The sequence below is a fragment of the Carcharhinus amblyrhynchos genome, chromosome 11, assembly GCF_965287045.1.
Source record: "Carcharhinus amblyrhynchos chromosome 11, sCarAmb.v2.hapA, whole genome shotgun sequence".
Taxonomy (NCBI): Eukaryota; Metazoa; Chordata; class Chondrichthyes; order Carcharhiniformes; family Carcharhinidae; genus Carcharhinus; species Carcharhinus amblyrhynchos.
Genome location: NC_137334.1, coordinates 88,364,685 through 88,383,266, shown reverse-complemented (window position 1 = coordinate 88,383,266; position 18,582 = coordinate 88,364,685). Strand labels below are relative to the sequence as shown.

Genomic DNA, 18,582 nt, shown 5'->3' with positions numbered 1-18,582 from the left:
AATTAAAACAAGCTAAACCACAAGAGAGATGAAAGCAGAGTGCATGCTTTGGACTGAACAGAAACAGTGACAGGGTCAGCTGGTGCATTGGTGAATTACAAACCTTTTACTGGTCAAAGCTCTTTGGGATCATTAAGTGACCTCTGGGACCTAGCACACACCTCACTGCCATGATCCCTACACAGAACATACAAAGGAGGAAGCTTCCTCCCATCATTCTTCATCTATCAGCATGGTTGTCAAATCTCTTCGCCCTTATCTGTTTAGTTAGTTTCCTTTAAATGAATCGATGCTATTCACTTTGACTAATCCCTGGAGCAGCGAATTCCAAATCTCACCATTCCCTGGGGAAGAACGTTTTGTCTAAACTTTTTATTCATTTATCAGACATGGGTATCATTGGCTGGCCAGCATTTATCACCTGTCCCTAGTTGCCCTTGAGAAGGTGATGGTGAGCTGCCTTCTTGAATCGCTGCAGTCCACCTTTCTTGCTTTCATTTCTTTTGGCTATCCTAGATTGACAACCTCTAATGTTGCTCTTCCTCAAGTGTAAGCACTCTCTCTGCGTTTAGTTGATAAAGCTGTTCACATTATAAAGACTTTGATTACAGTGCCTCCCAAGGCCGACTGTAAGGCAAGTGCAGTGTAATTATATGGCACGCAAATCTGAAGTAGATGTTAATGCTGATTCTGTATGGCAGTGGTTCTTGCATCCTGGCAGATATCTGGCTCTATGTATCTAGTGGCCTGAGACAGGAACTATCTGAAAGAGTCCATGAGAATGTGGGTCCGATATCATATACATAATTTCTGCCAAAAGATTGCAGGAAAAGGACAACTATCAGCAGTGATGACAAGAGGAAAACAGCTACTTCTGAAATAGTCTCTAAAATATGGCAGTATTTATAAAAATACTTTATAGAGAGGTGGGACCCGGGTTCAAATCCTGCCATGACAGGTGGTGAAATTTGAATTCAATAAAAATCTGGAATGAAAAACCTACGGATGACCATGAAACCATTGTCTATTGTTGTAAAAACCCATCTGGTTCACTAATGTCATTTAGGGAAGGGAGCTTCCATCCTTATCTGGTCTAGCCTACATGTGACTCCAGACCTACAGCAATGTAGTTGATTCTTAAATGTCCCCTCAAGGGCAATTAGGGATGGGCAACAAATGCTGGCTCAGCCAGTGAGGCCCACACCCTGTGACAGAATAAAATAAATTTCCTTTTCTTGCTTATGAAAAGCAGCAATTCCAGCTGGACCCAAAGCAGCTAGATGCAGTTGTTTGTGCGGAAGTATTAATAGGTAACCAGGACAGGCTATTAGGGAGAACAGGGGAATCCACCCTGATTCTGTCATCAGATTCCCAGATTTCAATGGATAATCTCCAAAAGTGGGATTGTTGGCTGCTTCAGCCTTCTTAAGGAGCCCAACGGAGGAGGCTATTCCCACTGTACCACATGTGACCAACAGTCTCAGTTTGGACAAAATGAAAAGTAAAAGCTCAAGGTTTAAAGTTTATTTATTAGTGTCACAAGTAAGCTTACATAACACTGCAATGATGTTACTGTGAAAATCCTCTAGTTGCCACACTCCAGCAACTGTTCAGGTACACCGAGGGAGAATTTAACTGGGCCAATGCACCTAACCAGCATGCCTTTTGGATGGTGGGAAGAAATCGGAGCACCCGGAAGAAACCCACGCAGACACAGGGAGAACGTGCAGACTCCGTACAGACGGTGACCCAAGCCGGTAATCGAACCTGGGTCCCTGGCGCTGAGAGGGAGCAACGCTAACCACTGTGCCACCTCCTCCTGCAATATTCCTGTTCAGGTGCTCAACAGAATGGACTTGCACCGAGCTCGAGAGCTATTTTTCCCTTTTCATATAAAATTACGTTGAATTTACAGCAGAAGAACAGGCCATTTGACTCAACTGACCAACACCATACCAATCTCCACCTTCCAAGATGCATGTAGTAGTAGGCTTTTGACCTGCCTCACAACTGAAAACATTTTCTCTACATCCACCATGTCGATCCCCTCAGTTATTTCTTAGAGATGACACAGCACCTATATCCAGCACATGTGCTGTCACCCAGAACAGGTACTGAAAGGAAAGTGATGGCGTACGTTTAAGAAACAGAAGGCAAAATAAACTGGTGCTTCACTTTGTGTTTTACATTTCTTCCCCCCCCCTCTTTCTCCACAGGCCATGAAAACAGGAAGGAGACTCACTGCAAGAGGCTGCCGAGAGAGAGTGAGAGCAAATGGTTTGGAATGCAAGTTGTTAATGTTGCGCAACAATGACGATGCACGTGCAAGTGTATGCAACTCTCTGCACGTTGATAAAGATCCCGTGACAAAACAAAGGGAGAAAGTTCACCCTTTGACCTGCCAACTATGAGAATTCCAATAAACCTTGTAATTATTCTAATCATGCTGCTATCACGATTATAAGTCCACGTATGCATGACATTTGATCATAACGATATATTGTTAAGTGCCCAGCTACCATTTTGGCATGGAATTCTGATGGTTCGATTAATTGGAAAAAAATTTCCTGCATGAAATGTCGTGAGATTTAGTTTGCATCTGTTACGAATGTTAATCTCCAAACTAATGCAGCTAACAAAATGATTAGTAAACTGGGGCAGTTCACTTGTTACAGCTAACAGCAAAAGTGCAGAGAAGGCAAAGTAACTGCAAACAGATGGATTGTGCCGGGCCAAATTTACCAACTTAAATGAGAGACTGCTGCTTCTTCCTCTTATTACACTGCCCTGGGGCAGCACGGTGGCACACTAATTAGCACTGCGGCCTCACAGCGCCAGGTACCTGGGTTCAATTCCCGGCTTGGGTCACTGTCTGTGTGGAGTTTGTATGTTCTCCCCAAGTCTGCGTGGGTTTCCTCCGGGTGCTCCGGTTTCTTCCCACAGTCCAAAGACTTGCGGGTTAGGTGAATTGGCTATGCTAAATTGTCCCTTGGTATCAGGGGGACTAGTTAGGATAGGTGCATGGGGTTATCCCTGGGTGGGATTGCGGTCGGTGTCGACTTGGTGGGCCGAATGACTTCCTCCTTCATTGGAGGGATTCTATGAAATGTTTTCCTCCTTCTCTTTAGGAATCGCTGTCTCCTTGTGGTGGTGGAGTATCATGATCTAGCACGTGTGTTTAAGTTAGTGAAACATCCCACCTTTGCTTCATGCAGTGGACATGGAGTAAGAGTTATGGGAGGGCAAGAAAGATGAATTAGAGATGATTGAACGAGGCTCAGGATGCAGGGTCAAGAGAAGCCCACAGTTGTACAAAGAGAAAATTGTAGAAAGAACTTGCATTTTATATCGCGCCATTCACACCATCAGGATATCCCAAAGTGCTTTAAATCCAGGGAAGTACTTTTTAAAAGTGGAGGAAGCATATCATGAACAGGTGGGGAATAGAGGGATACAGACGATTGGTCTAGAAAGGACAACGTGACCAGCTCAGGCTTGGAGGGCTGAAGAGTCTGTTCCTCTGCTGTACTGTTCTTTGTGTCAGCCAACTTCCACATCAACGGCCAGAAATAGCGTGATAATGACCAAATAAGAGATGTTGGCTGAGGGAAAAAAACTGGGAATAATCTTTCCCTGGTCTTCAAATGCACGGAGTATTTGGCGTTCACACAGGGGCTCGATTAATGAAAAGACGGTATCTCGGACAGTGCAACACTCCCTTACCACTGGGCTGTCAGTCCAGGTTTTTGTGCTCACACCTCTGAATGGGACTTCAATCAACAAAGCTTCTGGCACAGAGCTGAGGGCACTACGCACTGAGCCACGGCTGAATACCTTACCAGAAACGCGCAGCATACTAGCTTTGGAAGAGGATAAAAACTGGGAGGTAAAAATCGAGGCCATAGGGATAATGTGTACTGAGGCCTTAGTGTGATCTGTAAATGAGAACCACAATATCGAAGATGATAGTATGCACCAAAGGTTGAATTTTAACAAAGAAACTAGAATTCGTACGATGCCGTGAATCAATGGAAGTGATAACAACTTGTATTTATAGAACGGGATAAGGGCGATGGTGTAAGGAGCTGAAACTTGTTTCAGGAGAAGCTGGGGAGTTTGGTGATTTAAGTATTGGAGCAAATTAAGTCTGAAGAAAATGAAGGCATTGGTGAGGGGATTGCAAATCTTTGGAATTCTCTACCTCAGAGGGTTGTGGATACTCCATTGAATACATTTAAGGTTAGGGACAGACAGACTTCTGGTCTTTCAGGAAATCAAAGGATATGGGAGCTGGCAATAGTTATGGGGCTTGCATTGGATAAGATTTGAAGCTTAGCTGAGGATCGGCACGGTGGCACAGTGGATAGTGCTGCTGTCTCACAGCATCAGAGACTTGGGTTTGATTCCCGGCTTGGGTCTGATTCCCGGCTTGGGTCACTGTGTGGAATTTGCATGCTCTCCCTATGCCCGTGTGGGTTTCCTCCGGGTGCTCCGGTTTCCTCCCGCAGTCTGAAAGACATGCGGGTTAGGTGCATTAGCTATGCTAAATTCTCCCTCAGTGTACCCGAACATGCACCAGAGTGTAGCAACAAGAGGATTTTCACAGTAACTTCATTGCAATGTTAATGTAAGTGCTATTATTATGGTACTAATAAATAAACTTTAAACTTTTAGCTGACACAGGAAGGTGCTGGCGCAGTGGTATTATCACTGGAATCCAGAAACCTAGGATAACAGTCTAAAATGGCAGATGGTGGAAACTGAATTTAATAAAAAAACTGGTATTAAAAATCTAATGATGACCATTGTTAATTGTTGTAAAAACCCATCTGATTCCTTAATGTCCTTTAGGGAAGGAAATCTGCTGTCCTTATGCGGTCTGGCCTACATGTGACTCTAGAGCCTCAGCAATGTGGTTGACTCTTAATTGCCCTCTGAAATGGCCTAACAAGAATTGTCTTTGCAAGGACAATTAGGACAGGAAATTAATGCTGGCCTTTCCAGTGATGCACACATCCCATGAGTTAAATTAAAAAAACGTGGATAGCAAATACACAGTAAAAGTGGATGCAGCCGCATTGAGATTAAAGTTTATTTAATTTATTTATTAATCACAAGTAAGGCTTACATTAACACTTCAGTGAAGTTACTGTGAAATTCCATATACCGGCACCTGTTCGGGTCAATGTATCTATCCAGCACATCTTTCAGAACATGGGAGCACCCGGAGGAAACCCACACAGACACGGGGAGAACGTGCAGACTGTGTACAGTGACCCAGCCCTGGGAATTGAACCCGGGTCCCTGCTGTTGTGAAGCAGCAGTGCTAACCACTGCACTACTGTGCTGCCCTCAAGCCGCTGACAAGTTCAAGAAGCACAGAAGACTTTATTGTGTTGAGTTTGAGATCGCCTAACTCAGCAGCGGTAAGGAAACGGGGCATCCCTAAATGTTTATGTTCAGTCACTTACTGCCTTAGATCAAGGGAGCCTGACAGTGCATTCTAGCCAGCCTGAAATGACCTGGATCCTTTATTAGCGCAAGATCCTATTCGTGTAACTGCTTTATTGGCCAAGAGAAATGGGCCTAATGGAATTGTTATTGACAGTCATTTGGGAAAATAGGGAAAGTGAACAAAGCAGCATAAAATGCATTGATTTTTGGCACTGTTTGCAAGGCGTGCAAGAACAGGCATTGTTTTATTCCATTAACACAAGTTGCTGATCAATATGTACTCTGCAAAGCAAGGCTGGGTAGAAGCATAGGTCAATACCACATCTCTGATACATCACATCATTTTGCATTTAGATAATCCTGGATTTAGCTTCTGAAAATTGGAATTTCTGCAACTCACTGAGGGCAGTGCATCAGCTAAAAGGGTTAAACCAAGAGGTCAAGTTACATAGACCAGCCTTACATTCCCTGAGTGTGGAAGATTAAAGGGTGATCTAATCAAGGTGTTTAAGATGATTAAAGGATTTGATGAAGTAGAGCGAGCAAAACTATTTTCTATGTTGGAGGGGATGGGGGACCAGAATAAGGAGGCACAATCTACAGATTAGAGCTAAACTGTTCCCAGATTAAGTCAGGAAGTCCATCTTCGTAAAAAGGATAATGGAAATCTGGAACACACTTTTCCAAGACCCAACCTCCAATGCCTTCATTGAAAAGAGGATTCCACAGACTTACAGCGCTGGAGAAAAAATTTCATAGAATCCCTACAGTGCAGGAGAAGGCCATTCAGCCCATCAAGTCTGCACCAACAACAATCCCACCCAGGCCTCATCCTCATTACCCCACATATTTACTCTGCTAATGCCCCTGACACTACACTAAGGGAGAATTTAGCACAGCCAATCTAATCTGCACATCTTTGGACTGTGGGAGGAAACCGGAGCACCCGGACACAGGGAGAACATGCAAATTCCATACAGATAGTCACCCGAGTCGGGAATTGAACCCAGGTCTCTGGTGCTGAGAGGTGGCCACTGTGCCACCCGTTGTCCACATCTCATCTTAAAAGGCAGATCTCTTATTCTTAAAGAATGGTATCCCCCAGTTTTAGAGGAAACATCCTTCTGGTGTCCACCTTCAGGAGCTTTTATGTTTCAATATGATCACCTCATTTTTTAAAAATTCTATTTGTCGTGGGATATGGACGTCGTTGGCTGGGCCAGCATTCATTGCCCAGCCCTAATTGCCCTTGAACTGAGTGTCTTGATTAACCATTTCAGAGGGCATTTAAGAAACAACCACGTTGCCGTGGATCTCATTCTCCTAAACTCCAGTGGACTTAGGCCCAATCTGCCTTCATAAAATAAACCCTTTGTCCCAGGAATGCGCCCAGTGAATCTTTTCTGAAATGCTTTGAAAGAAACTGTATCTTTTTTAAGTGGGTAAATGGAGTTAAGATAGCGGCCAGCCAAATCTTACCAAATGGGCGGAACATGACCAGGAGGCTGAATGGTCTACTCTGTCCCTATGTTTTGTGCTCTGTTGTTGGGTCACACCAGGGTTACAAAATGGAATCATTAATCCCCAGGTACAGTGAGGTTGCTCTCCAGCTCCAAGCTGCCCAGCGTCATACACACCCACTTTGTCACAAGAATTATAATCGTACCAGCACCATCAAGCTGGGCGGAGGGGGGGGGGGGGGATAATTTTGTACAGCCCAAGGCTCATGGATTTCCAGTATGGAAGTGGGTGAAATTCGCCCACCACCACTGCCACTTCCAGGTAAATAGGTGCTTGCCTATGGACTTTGAAAATCTACCTGAAGAAATGGACTGAACCTCACTTGAATATTGGGGAAGAATTATCTAAACAACTATAAATTGGCAATGTCCATTGGTAATGTGGACAGCTGAAGCTGGTAAATGTAATACTTGACCAAACAAATGCATCAGTGAAGGCACGGGAGATAGTCCACTTCCAAGCTTGATGATGTTAACCAGCCTGAATGAAACACTGGGCACTGCCGAGGGATAGCAACCACAAAGGTTAGGCATGAGATGGGACTGAGAACGACTGCAGACCAACCTCAAACAAACTTCAAAGATATAAAGAAAGCAGCTTTAACACATTGACTGAGAATGATTTTCAACAACAAAGTGAACAAGTGAGAACTTTAAAGACATAACATTGTTCATGCTACTGGGACACATACAAAACCTGTATCAACAGATATACACTAAATATGGGTGGCGCGGTGGCACAGTGGCTAGCACTGCTGCCTCACAGCACCAGGAACCCAGGTTCGATTCCAAGGTTTGGGTCACTGTCTGTGTGGAGTCTGCACATTCTCCCAGTATCTGCATGGGATTCCTCCGGGTGCTCTGGTTTCCTCCCACAGTCCAAAGATGTGCAGGTTAGGTGGACTGGCCATGCCAAATTCTCCCTCCGTGTACCCGAACAGGCACCGGGAATGTGGCGACAAGGGGATTTTCACAGTGACTTAACTGAAGTGTTAATGTAAGCCTACTTGTGACTAATAAACTTTAAACTATGGGACTCAGTTTATAGAATTAGGGGTCGCCCTTTAGGGCAGAGATGAGGTAATTGTTTTTCTCTCAGGGGGTTTATGATTTTAGAACTTTGGCTCAGAGGGCGGTGGAATTGGGGCTACTGAATATTTTTAAGGCGGAGGTAGATAGATTCTTGTTAGGCGAGGGAATCAGAGGTTGTTGGGGGTAGATGGGAATGTGGAACTCAACACAAACGCATCAGCCATGATCTTATTGAATGGCAGAGCAAGCTGAAGGGGCCAAATGGTCTACTCCTGCTCCTATTTCATACGTTTATATGTAAACCAATTGACAAATTAATAAGTAATATAAGCAAAGGAACAAAAATTAAAACCCATGTAGGGGAAAGGCAAAAAAAACCACTGGGATGAGTACAAAAGCAGATGCAAACACATTAAAAACGGTGACCAGAGTCATAGAATCCCTACATTGCAGAAGGAGGCCATTTAGCCCATTGAGTCTGCAGCGAACACAATCCCACCCAGGCCCTATCCCCATAACCTAATGCATTTACCCTGACACTAAGGGGCAATTTAGCATGGCCAATCCACCTAACTCGCATCTTTGGACTGTGGATGGAAACTGAGGTGCGAAGAGAGGATTGGACGAAAGCAGAGCTGCAGAAACTAAGAGTTTCTAACTGTTAACAATAAGAGGGCAGTTAGAAGGAAGATAATTAACTATATTCTTAATTAAACTTTGTTTGATAAAAGCTCCCTAGTGGGTCACTTGAATCATACCTGAAGCAAAACATCTCATGCTTATCTTCCCCAATTTAAGCTGCAAAACTTACGATCCAGGCAGGCTCCATAGAACACTTTGGAGTTTCTGACCTGAACCATGACACTTGTCAGTATTTACTATGTGCTGGAAAGAAAGGCTTACATTTATAATGTGCCTTTCACGACCTCCCCAAGCACCTTTACAACCAACGACACACTTTAGATGTGTGGTCGCTGTTATAATGTATAATGTGCTGACACTGATTTGCATCATTCACAATTGGGGGATTAGTGGAACTCAGAACAAGGAGAGAAACAAAGACACATGGTGCTCTTCCATGTGCATAGATCCCTGAAAGTTGGCACCAGGTTGATAGGGTTGTTAAGAAGGCATACGGTGTGTTAGCTTTGATTGGTAGAGGGGTTGAGTTTCAGAGCCATGAGGTCATGTTGCAGCTGTACAAAATTCTGGGGCAGCCGCACTTGGAATATTGCGTACAGTTCTGGTCGCCGCATTACAGGAAGGATGTGGAAGCATTGGAAAGGGTGCAAAGGAGATTTACCAGGATGTTGCCTGGTATGGTGGGAAGGTCTTATGAGGAAAGGCTGAGGGACTTGAGGCTGTTTTCGTTAGAGAGAAGAAGGTTAAGAGGTGACTTAATAGAAGCATATAAGATGATCAGAGGATTATTCAGGATGAACAGTGAGAGCCTTTTTTCTCGGATGGAGATGGCTAGCACGAGAGGACATAGCTTTAAAATGAGCAGTGATAGATATAAGACAGATGTCAGAGGTAGGTTCGTTACTCAGAGTGGTAAGGGCATGGAATGCCCTGCCTGCAACAGTAGTGGACTCACCAAAATTAAGGGCATTTAAATGGTCATTGGATAAACATATGGATGATGTTGGAATAGTGTAGGTTAGATGGGCTTTAGATTGGTTTCACAGGTTGGCGCAACATCGAGGGCCGAAGGGTCTATACTGTGCTATACTGTTTTATGTTCTATGTTGGCAAATGGAGCACAGGGTGGTGAGTGCACTAAGAGATGGATGAGATGTGGTCCTAGTGTGGAGTTCATTTGAAAGTCCTTCCTTGTCCATGGGCAGCTGTAGAAGTCAATATCTAAAGCCCTCCCTGTGCTGGGGATCAGGGGCTCACTCTCTGTGGGATTCCATGGCGAGCAATGGCTCCCCTTTGTGTCACCTGATGGGTGCTCAGTTGTTGGAAGTTTGAACATTTCAATCATCAAAGTGGAGGAATGGAGCGTGAAGGAGAGAGGCTGAGGCAAAGGAAATAAAGTGGAAGGGAAAGGAATGCAAGCTGGTGATCCAGCTGGGAGCGTCTGTCTCTCGACTTGTTGGCAAACACAGGCACAAGTGCTCCCTGTCTCACTGCAAAGTTAATTCCCTTCAAGTTTGCAGAGTCATCAAAATATCTAAAGACTGCGACTACAAGCATTGCTGTGATGTGAATTACCGGACAGTGATTTAAAAATCAAAGACTTTGTCCCTTTGACCACAATTCTAACAGGATGACGTTTGTGTCATCCTATCCGAGATGGAGAAGAGTGAGAGCAGCCTCGCGTAGAGCAGAAACTCTGGCCCCGCACAGTTTCTGTGGCGTACACCGGATGCAATTCCATATTTCGGGACACAAGCAGCGCAGAGAGAACTCTGGTCTGCCAGTCACCCACAAGAGATCAGTACAGCAGAGGCGGAGGGCATTCCGTCCACCAAGTCTGCTCTGGCTCTTTCGAAGAGCAATCCCGTTAGTGGGAATGTGGAGTTTACACGTTGGGGCGACACAGCGGTTAGCGCTGCTGTCTCATAGCACTAGGGACCCCCGGGTTCGATGGCCGGATTGTGTTACTGCCTGTGTGGAATCTGCACGTTCACCCAGTGTCTGCATGGGTTTCCTCCAGGTGTTCCAGCTTCCTCTCTCAGTCTGGGTTGAGTTAATTGGCCATGCTAAATTGCCCTTTAGTGTTAGGGGGATTAGCAGGGTGAACTTGTGGGGTTATGGGATAGGATCTGGGTGGGATTGTCATTGGTTCAGGCCATTGGATGGCACTGTGGGATTCTAGGATAGTCCCACTTGCCCCATTTTCCCTCCATATCCCAGAAGGATTAAGCTTCTGTGCAACAAATCCAAACCAATACCCTGGTTTCTCTCAATGCATGTTTTTCCAGCACGGGTGACCATTGGGAGCTGGAAATGAGTCCAATTCCCATTCTTGCACTCCAAGAGGTGCAAAGCTAAATTTTGTGCCCTCATTGCTACCTCAGCTTAAATCAGCTCTGCAGCCTCGGAAGATCCCAGACTATCTATGTCAAAGTCCATTTAAAGGAAATTACTGCGGACGCTGGAATCTGAAACCAAAAGAGAAAATGCTGGAAAATCTCAGCTGAGCTTTGACAAAGGGTCACCTGGACTCAAAATGTCAGCTCTTTCCTTTCCTTACAGATGCTGTCAGACCTGCAGAGATTTTCCAGCATTTTCTTTTTTGGTTAAAGTCAAAGTCCATGCTTGGCTCATTTACCCACTTAGCTACAAGTTGGAAGGGATGTTGCATGGGACAGGCAGGGATAGCTTACACAAGTTCATGCAAATTTAAGGATGAATTGTCTTACACCAAGTTTAAGAGACAGGAACCAGTCCCTTAAACCACAAAATTACCTTTCGTTCTTCCTTAAAATGGTCAGCGGCTGTTGTGAAATGTGGGATAGTATTCTTACAGTGAGGGCACCCTAGAATAAAAAACAATGAAAGAGTTCATAAATCGCTCTGGGCACAAAGTGAAAGCTTGACCTGGAAGACTTAATCATATCGTTAAAAGAAAGAGAAAAGAAAACTCCCAAAACTTAGCTGTTATTACACCTAGCCACATTAGTGTTATGACAAAGGAAGCCAAAGGCCAAATTTGTTTTTCCAAAGTTGTTGCGATCAGATTCCTTCAAGTGCATTGCACTCATGGGAACTACTTGTTTTAACATTTTATGTGTGGAAATAATTCCCGTGTGACATTGAGAACAGATTGGTTCCAGTCTCCAGCTTTGTGTGTGGTATTGGCAGCCTTAACTGGACGTGGCATTCATTCATCACAATTACACAAAGGTCTGTACTGCCCAAAAATGTGGACAACAAGGCTTCTTCGGATCAATCAGCAAGTGGATATCATTGCCATTATATGTGGTTTATATTTTTGCGGCCATCTCGTTTTCATGAGGCAGGGTCACGCAGACCCAGGTATAGATGCGGAGGTTATATTTTATTTTAGCGTCTCAACAAAACATTTTATTAACTCAGTGGTTTTGCCCAAATCCAAATGACAGATGATTGATGCTCCACCCAAAACTACAAGATATTTCACCTTTCTTTCCCTTCTCCCTATCTGGAAGTCCTCTCCATGCTAAGAGGAAACAGCTTTCTGTCAGCAGTCCTTAATTTGTCCCTCTGTTTGGTTGTACATGTGTCACACAATCACAGAATTGCTCCAGCACAAAAGGGGATCATTTGGCCCATCACATCTGCATTCGCTCTTCACATGAGCAAGTCATCTTAATGCCATTCTCCTGCCTTCACCTGGTAACCCTGCACATTGTTCCTTTTCTAATGACAGTCTAATTCCCTTTTGAACCTGCCTCAGCCACACATTCAGGCAATGCAGTCCACACCTTGCCCCTACAGTGTGTGAAAAAGCCTTTCCTCATGTTGCTTTCGCTTCTATTTCCAATTGTTTTAAATCGGTGTCCCCCTGTTCTTGATCCTTTCCTGACTGGGAACAGTTTCTCTCTAACAGACTCCTCATAAGAACTAGGAGCAGGAGTTGCCCATCTGGCCCCCCGAGTCTGCTCCACCATTCAAAAAGATCATGGCTGATCTTTTCATGGACTCAACTTCACTTACCCACCTGCTCACCATAACCCTTAATTCCTTTACTGTTCAAAAATTTATCTATCCTTGCTTTAAAAACATTCAATGAGGTAGCCTCAACTGCTTCACTGGGCAGGGAATTCCACAGATTCACAACCCTTTGGGTGAAGAACTTCCTCCTCAAATCAGTCCTAAATATGCTCCCCCTTAATTTGAAGCCATGTCCCCTAGTTCTAGTTTCACCTATCAGTGGAAACAACCTCCCTACTTCTATCTTACCTATCATGATTTTAGACATTTCTTTCAGCCTTCCCCTCTCCAAGGAAGAGCGTCTCAACCCCTCCAAATCTAATTTCATAACTGAAGTTCCTCACCCGTTGGCACCTATAAGGCAGGTTCAGCTGAAAGAGTTTGCAGGGTTAACTTTTCGTTTCACTTAATATCTCATTAAACTTACAAAGTTCTGAAGGGAGTGGATCGGGTAGATGCTGAGGGATTGCTCCAATCGGTTGGGGAATCTAAAACGTAGGGCCACAGTTTCAGGATATAGGCCAATCATTTAAGAGCAATGAGGAGAAATTGCTTCACTCAAAGGGCTGTGAATCTTTGGAATTCTAGGTTGTGGGTGCTCCATTGTTGAATACATTTCAGGCTGGGACAGGCAGGTCTTTGACCTCTCAGGGAATTAAACAATATTGGGGAATAGGTGAGAAAAATGGAATTAAAGACCAAGATTAGCCACAATCACACTGAATGGCGGAGCAGGTTTGATGTGCCATATGTTCTACTCCTGCTCCTACTTATGTTCTTATTCCTTGACCTTCTCTCAAGGTTAATGAGCATAGGCTTTTCTTCAAACCTTTCCTTATGAGTCCTTGTGACACTTGCAATCATGGCTCTTCACTGCACCATTTCTTGGGGTTGAATGTTTCCCTAAGTGTCTCTGTGACCATAAACGAATGTCAAGGGACAGCCTTACACTAGGCGGCTTCAATCATTTAGGGTAACATATGTCACTTTAGCTCTGCGTTTGTTAACTTCCACACGAAATAGGAATGGGGTAGATTGGTTGACTCCCAGTGATGGCTCCATCATTAAGATCATGGCTGATCTCCTTGTGGACTCAGTTCCATTTTTCTGTCTGTCCACCACCCCTCCCCCCCAACCCCACCCTGCCCCCTCCCAACTCCACCCTGCCTCCTCATAACCCTTGACTCACTTAGAAATCTAAAATCAGTCCAACACAACCTTCAATACAATCAATGATCTCACCTCCACTGCTCTCTGGGTGGAAAATTCCAAAGGTTGAGACGAAAATCTTCCTTAGTCTTTCATCAGTCTAATATAACCCCTACGCCCTAGCTATGACTGTAACACTATATTCTGCACCCTCTCCTTTACTTGTCCCCACGTAATCTATGAATAGTATGATTTATCTGTGTAGCATGCAAGAAACAATACTTTTCACTGCATCAGTACATGTGACAATAAATCAATTCAAATTCAAATTCTTATTTTGAAACTGTAATCCTAGTTCTAGATTCCCTCACGAGAGGGAACATCCTCTCAGTATCTCCATGTACTGAAGCAGTCCACGTCCAAATGCAGCAAGATCTGGACAATATCTAAGGCCAGCCAGAAAGATCAAAATGGTCCCATGCTTATAATCTGGAGTGACATTTGAATTTTAGCCCAGCAAGACAATTGCTTCGAGATAAGCCACTGTTCCATCTCCAACCTTAAACACCCAAACTCAGCCACAAAACCACTCTACTTTATCCAGTTACCAATGAGACTGCCCCCCATCAAATTTTTCCACCCACCTGGTCTCCACCAACTATCCCAATTCATACTCTTCCCTCGACCCCTCCATTCAATCTGGTTCTCTTTTCTCATCACCCCCTCCTTATTCAACCTGCCATTAATCTTTTATCAGCCAAGTTGCAGCTAATATTCTTCATACCCTCCCACTCACGTCCTCCCACATCTTACACCTCCAAAAACAATTCAGCTCGGTACCCAGTACAAGCTCGCAACTTTTCTTCCCTCAGAACGATGCAGCACACACACTCTTTTCTTCATAACCCCTTCCCTTTCCACTTCATTGCACTCCTTCCTTTCATTCCTTCTCTCACATCTGCCACCTGCTCCTTGGTCTGCTCCCTCCCCTTAGTCCTAATTTTACCGAGCCCCGGTCTGATGCCAAGTGATTCTGCTGCAGGTGGGCATGCTGGCTCTCTCAAGAATTTCCACCCAATGCATGCAGTGACAGGATCTGCCTCCAAGTAGCCTGGAGGAGAGGAGATCAAGGCTGCAATGGGCAGACTTGGCTTCTAAATACAGACCACTGGTAGGCAGCAATGTTATTTGGGAAGAATGGTGAATAAGGAATATTGATCAATAAGCAACAATGATCAATGAAACATAACTCAGCATTTACAGTGCATATCCCACTGTTCAGCACAGTAAGTACAGCAGCAAACGAGCAATTTTGTGTGCTTCAAATGGACCAGAAATGTGGACCACTTCAATGCTAAATGTCTAAATCAACATGCAGGCACCTTGATCAGTAGCGTATGTGGCTTCCTATATCCACATTACGCCTATCCAGACCACAGAACTTAATATACCTGTGCCAAACTGTATTTCCTCAACTCCATGAGACAGAGTCTGTGCTGTGTCAATTTAAAATCCTTGCCTCTTGTGCCTTCTATACATGCATCAACTGTTTTGCGGTGCTTAATTGATGGTCCAAGATAGTGGTGCAGTTCTCCTCTCCTTACCCCCACCCCCAGTTCACCCACAACTCAATAGGCAAATGTCACAGCACTGAGTCAGACAGACGATGAAGATCCCAGATTTGGCTCACCGTCTTTGTGATTAGCTGATCTTTGGGAGGACAAGACTACATCTGCCCCACAGTCTGATACCTGTCCCGTATCTGTCCTGAGAGATTTGGGAAAGAATGATCAGCTCGGGATTGTGTTTCTGAAGGTAACTCTGCAATCCTTCTTGAACTACGTACAAGGTGAATGCTGACTCGGGATAAGATCAGGACTTCATGCTCCCTGTGTTTAAAACAAGCCCCTAATACTCATTGACCCCTTACTCAAATGTGGAAAAATGGCCCTAGACGAAATGCAAGGAAATAACTGTGGAAGCATTTCTGCGACCCCCGCCACCTCCAATGCAAGTTTCTGTTTTCAGGGAGAGTAGGCAAGAATGGAGAATGGGAAGGAAAACTGGAATGGACAAACGTGATAGTGTTACCAAACCATGCACATTAGTTTGAGAGATGCCCGCTTTCTCATGGATACTAAGGGAGTGCTGCACTGTCAGAAATGCTGACCTTCAGGTGAGATGTTAAATTGAGGCTCTTCTTATGTGGGCATAAAAGATCCTGTGGCTCGGTTATGAAGAGTAGGGTATACTGTCCCAGTCCTGGCTAATACTTTCCCTTCAATCAACATCACATTACTGTGTGTAGGAATTTGCTGTGCACACACTGGCTGCTGTGTTTCCTACAACACAACAATGACTACATCACAATACCATTGTAAAGCATTCAGGACACCCAGAAGTTTTGAATCAGTGCTTTTTAATACCAATCTTTGTTTTTAAAGTATAAATATACATATGGGAAGAGGGACATCGTTTCACTAAGTACACCACTCTGCTCTTACTCTCACCTTCTCAAGGCCACTAAGGGAAATGATGACAGTCCCCCTACACTCAACCAGCCAACTCTACCCCGAAACTCTCAAGGCTTGAACTCTGGTTCCATGGTAGGCCAAATGTCTGTTATTCATTGGACAGTTTCAACAAGGACAGTCTGCATGTGATTCTTCTGCAGGGCAATTTTGTTCATAGAATCTGACAATGCAGAAGGAGGCCATTTGGCCCACTGAATCTGCCCCGACCACAATCCCACCCAGTCCCCAACCCTGTAAACTCCATGCATTTACCCTAGCTAGTCTCCTTCTGGCACTGAGGGGCAATTTTCACATGGCCAATCCAGCTAACCCACACATCTTTGGAGGAAACTGGAGCAACCTGAGGACACCCATGCAGACACGGGGAGAACGTGCAAACTCCACACAGACAGTGAGCCAAGCTGGGAACCGAACCCAGGTCCCTGGTGCTGTGAGGCAGAAGTGCTAACCACTATGCCACTGTTCTCACTGAACATTCACAAATTATTTCTTGTGAGGGTCACTGGCTAGCACAAAAGAGCTGGAACATTACCCAGAACACCAAGAGTGATTTTACTACACTGTGTGAGATCAGCGCTCTGAGTAAAGATCAGAAGGTTAAAATGGATACTGTTCCTGGCCTGCAAAATCAGGCTAGCTACTGGATAGAATTCACTGAGCCATCAGCTGATTTGTCATTGTGTTTATAGGAGGACACCGCATCTCTGAACCAACTACGGCCTTGCATCAAAATTTCCTGCACAGTACACCATCTTCAGCAGACATTTCACATCAAAAGCATACACAGTGTGCTACAAATTCTGGCAACTGCAACCATAGAGGTACCCCGGATGCTCACTTTCCTGGCTGGTTTGAGATTGCATGGGCCAGAATGTAACATTCCTTTTGGTGTGCAAGTCCACATTGTGTAGCTCTTTGAATTAAAGAAGTAAAAGGTTTATTAGTCACAAGTAAGGCTTACAGTAACGCTGCAATGAAAAAATTGTGGAATTCCCCTAGTCACCACAGTTCGGCGCTTGTTTGGTTCAATGCACCTAACCTGCACGCTTTCAGAATGTGGGACGAGACTGGAGCACCCGGCGGAAACCCACACAGACACGGGGAGAACATGCAAACTCCACACAGACAGTGACCCAAGACGGGAATCGAACCCGAGTCCCTGGCACTGAGGTAGCAGTGCTAACCACTGTGCTACCATGCCATCCCAAGGAGGTTACAGAACCTCCTTAGTCAGAAAGCAAGTGAATTTAAATCTCCATCCATGATGCTCCTTAACCGGCCATTGGGAGCAACAGCTAGTATTTAAAAAGCCCTTTTAGTCAAGATAAACATCCCAAAGCACATCACAGGAGAATTCTCCATCAAAAATTTGACAGACTCACTTTCGGAGATATGGAGTCAGATGACCAAAAGCTTTGGTGAAAGAAGAGGATGTCAAGGAACATCTTAGAACGATTATGGATGGGGATTCCAGAGTTTGGAGCCGAGGTAGCTTAAGGTACAATGCTGAAATGATAAAAACTGGGGCAGTGCACAAGAGAACAAAATTGGAGGCGTGTAGCAACCTCAGAGGGCTGTCAATTTGGAGGAGACACAGTAAGAAGTCTCACAACACCAGGTTAAAGTCCAACAGATTTATTTGGTAACATACGCCACTAGCTTTCAGAGATAGAGATACGTTTGGTAAGGTCATAGAGAGATTTTAATAGAAGGACGAGAATTATACAATTTCATGCAGTGCCACAGTAGGTCAGAAATTCCCCGAGACACTGTTCATCCCCCATCCAACGGGACATCACCTGGCCTCTACTCGAAAACTCAGCAGTAAGAGACCAGAGATAGAAATCTATTATTCAGCGCGTGATTGAGTTCCATCAGATGAGCCACTAATCCGGCTGCAGTAGATCCTTTCCACGGAGCTGGCATTGTGAAGTATACTTTCACAGTAGTTTTTTTTTAGAAAGGAGCAAGAATGTTGCTTTTTACTACATGTGTGAGCATTAATGAAGGTTGAATCAGGATGTCAGTGATGGGCTAATATAATGCAAGACGTGTTTGAAAAAAAGTTCATGCCATCTAGCTCAGTGTGCCAATTTTAGTGTTTCTCTTTCTTCCTTTAGAAATACGACACATTCCACACCAGATTCTTTACAAGTCTCCTCAGAGCACTGATATCTCCCTCGTAGCAATTCACTTTCACAATGTTCTTTGTGCTCCCCAATAGTGGGCCCCATTCCAGTTACCAAGCG

At 44.5% G+C, this 18,582-nt stretch overlaps 1 protein-coding gene across 1 annotated transcript in view; it reads right to left on the bottom strand.

Annotated features, from left to right (window-relative positions):
- pdia5 (protein disulfide isomerase family A, member 5) overlaps positions 1-18,582 on the bottom strand; it is a 136,966-nt gene that overhangs the window by 10,568 nt on the left and 107,816 nt on the right. The window contains exon 15 of the mRNA XM_080199513.1: positions 11,424-11,494. Coding sequence (XP_080055639.1) covers positions 11,424-11,494 — 71 coding nt within the window. The remainder of the gene's footprint in view (positions 1-11,423; positions 11,495-18,582) is intronic.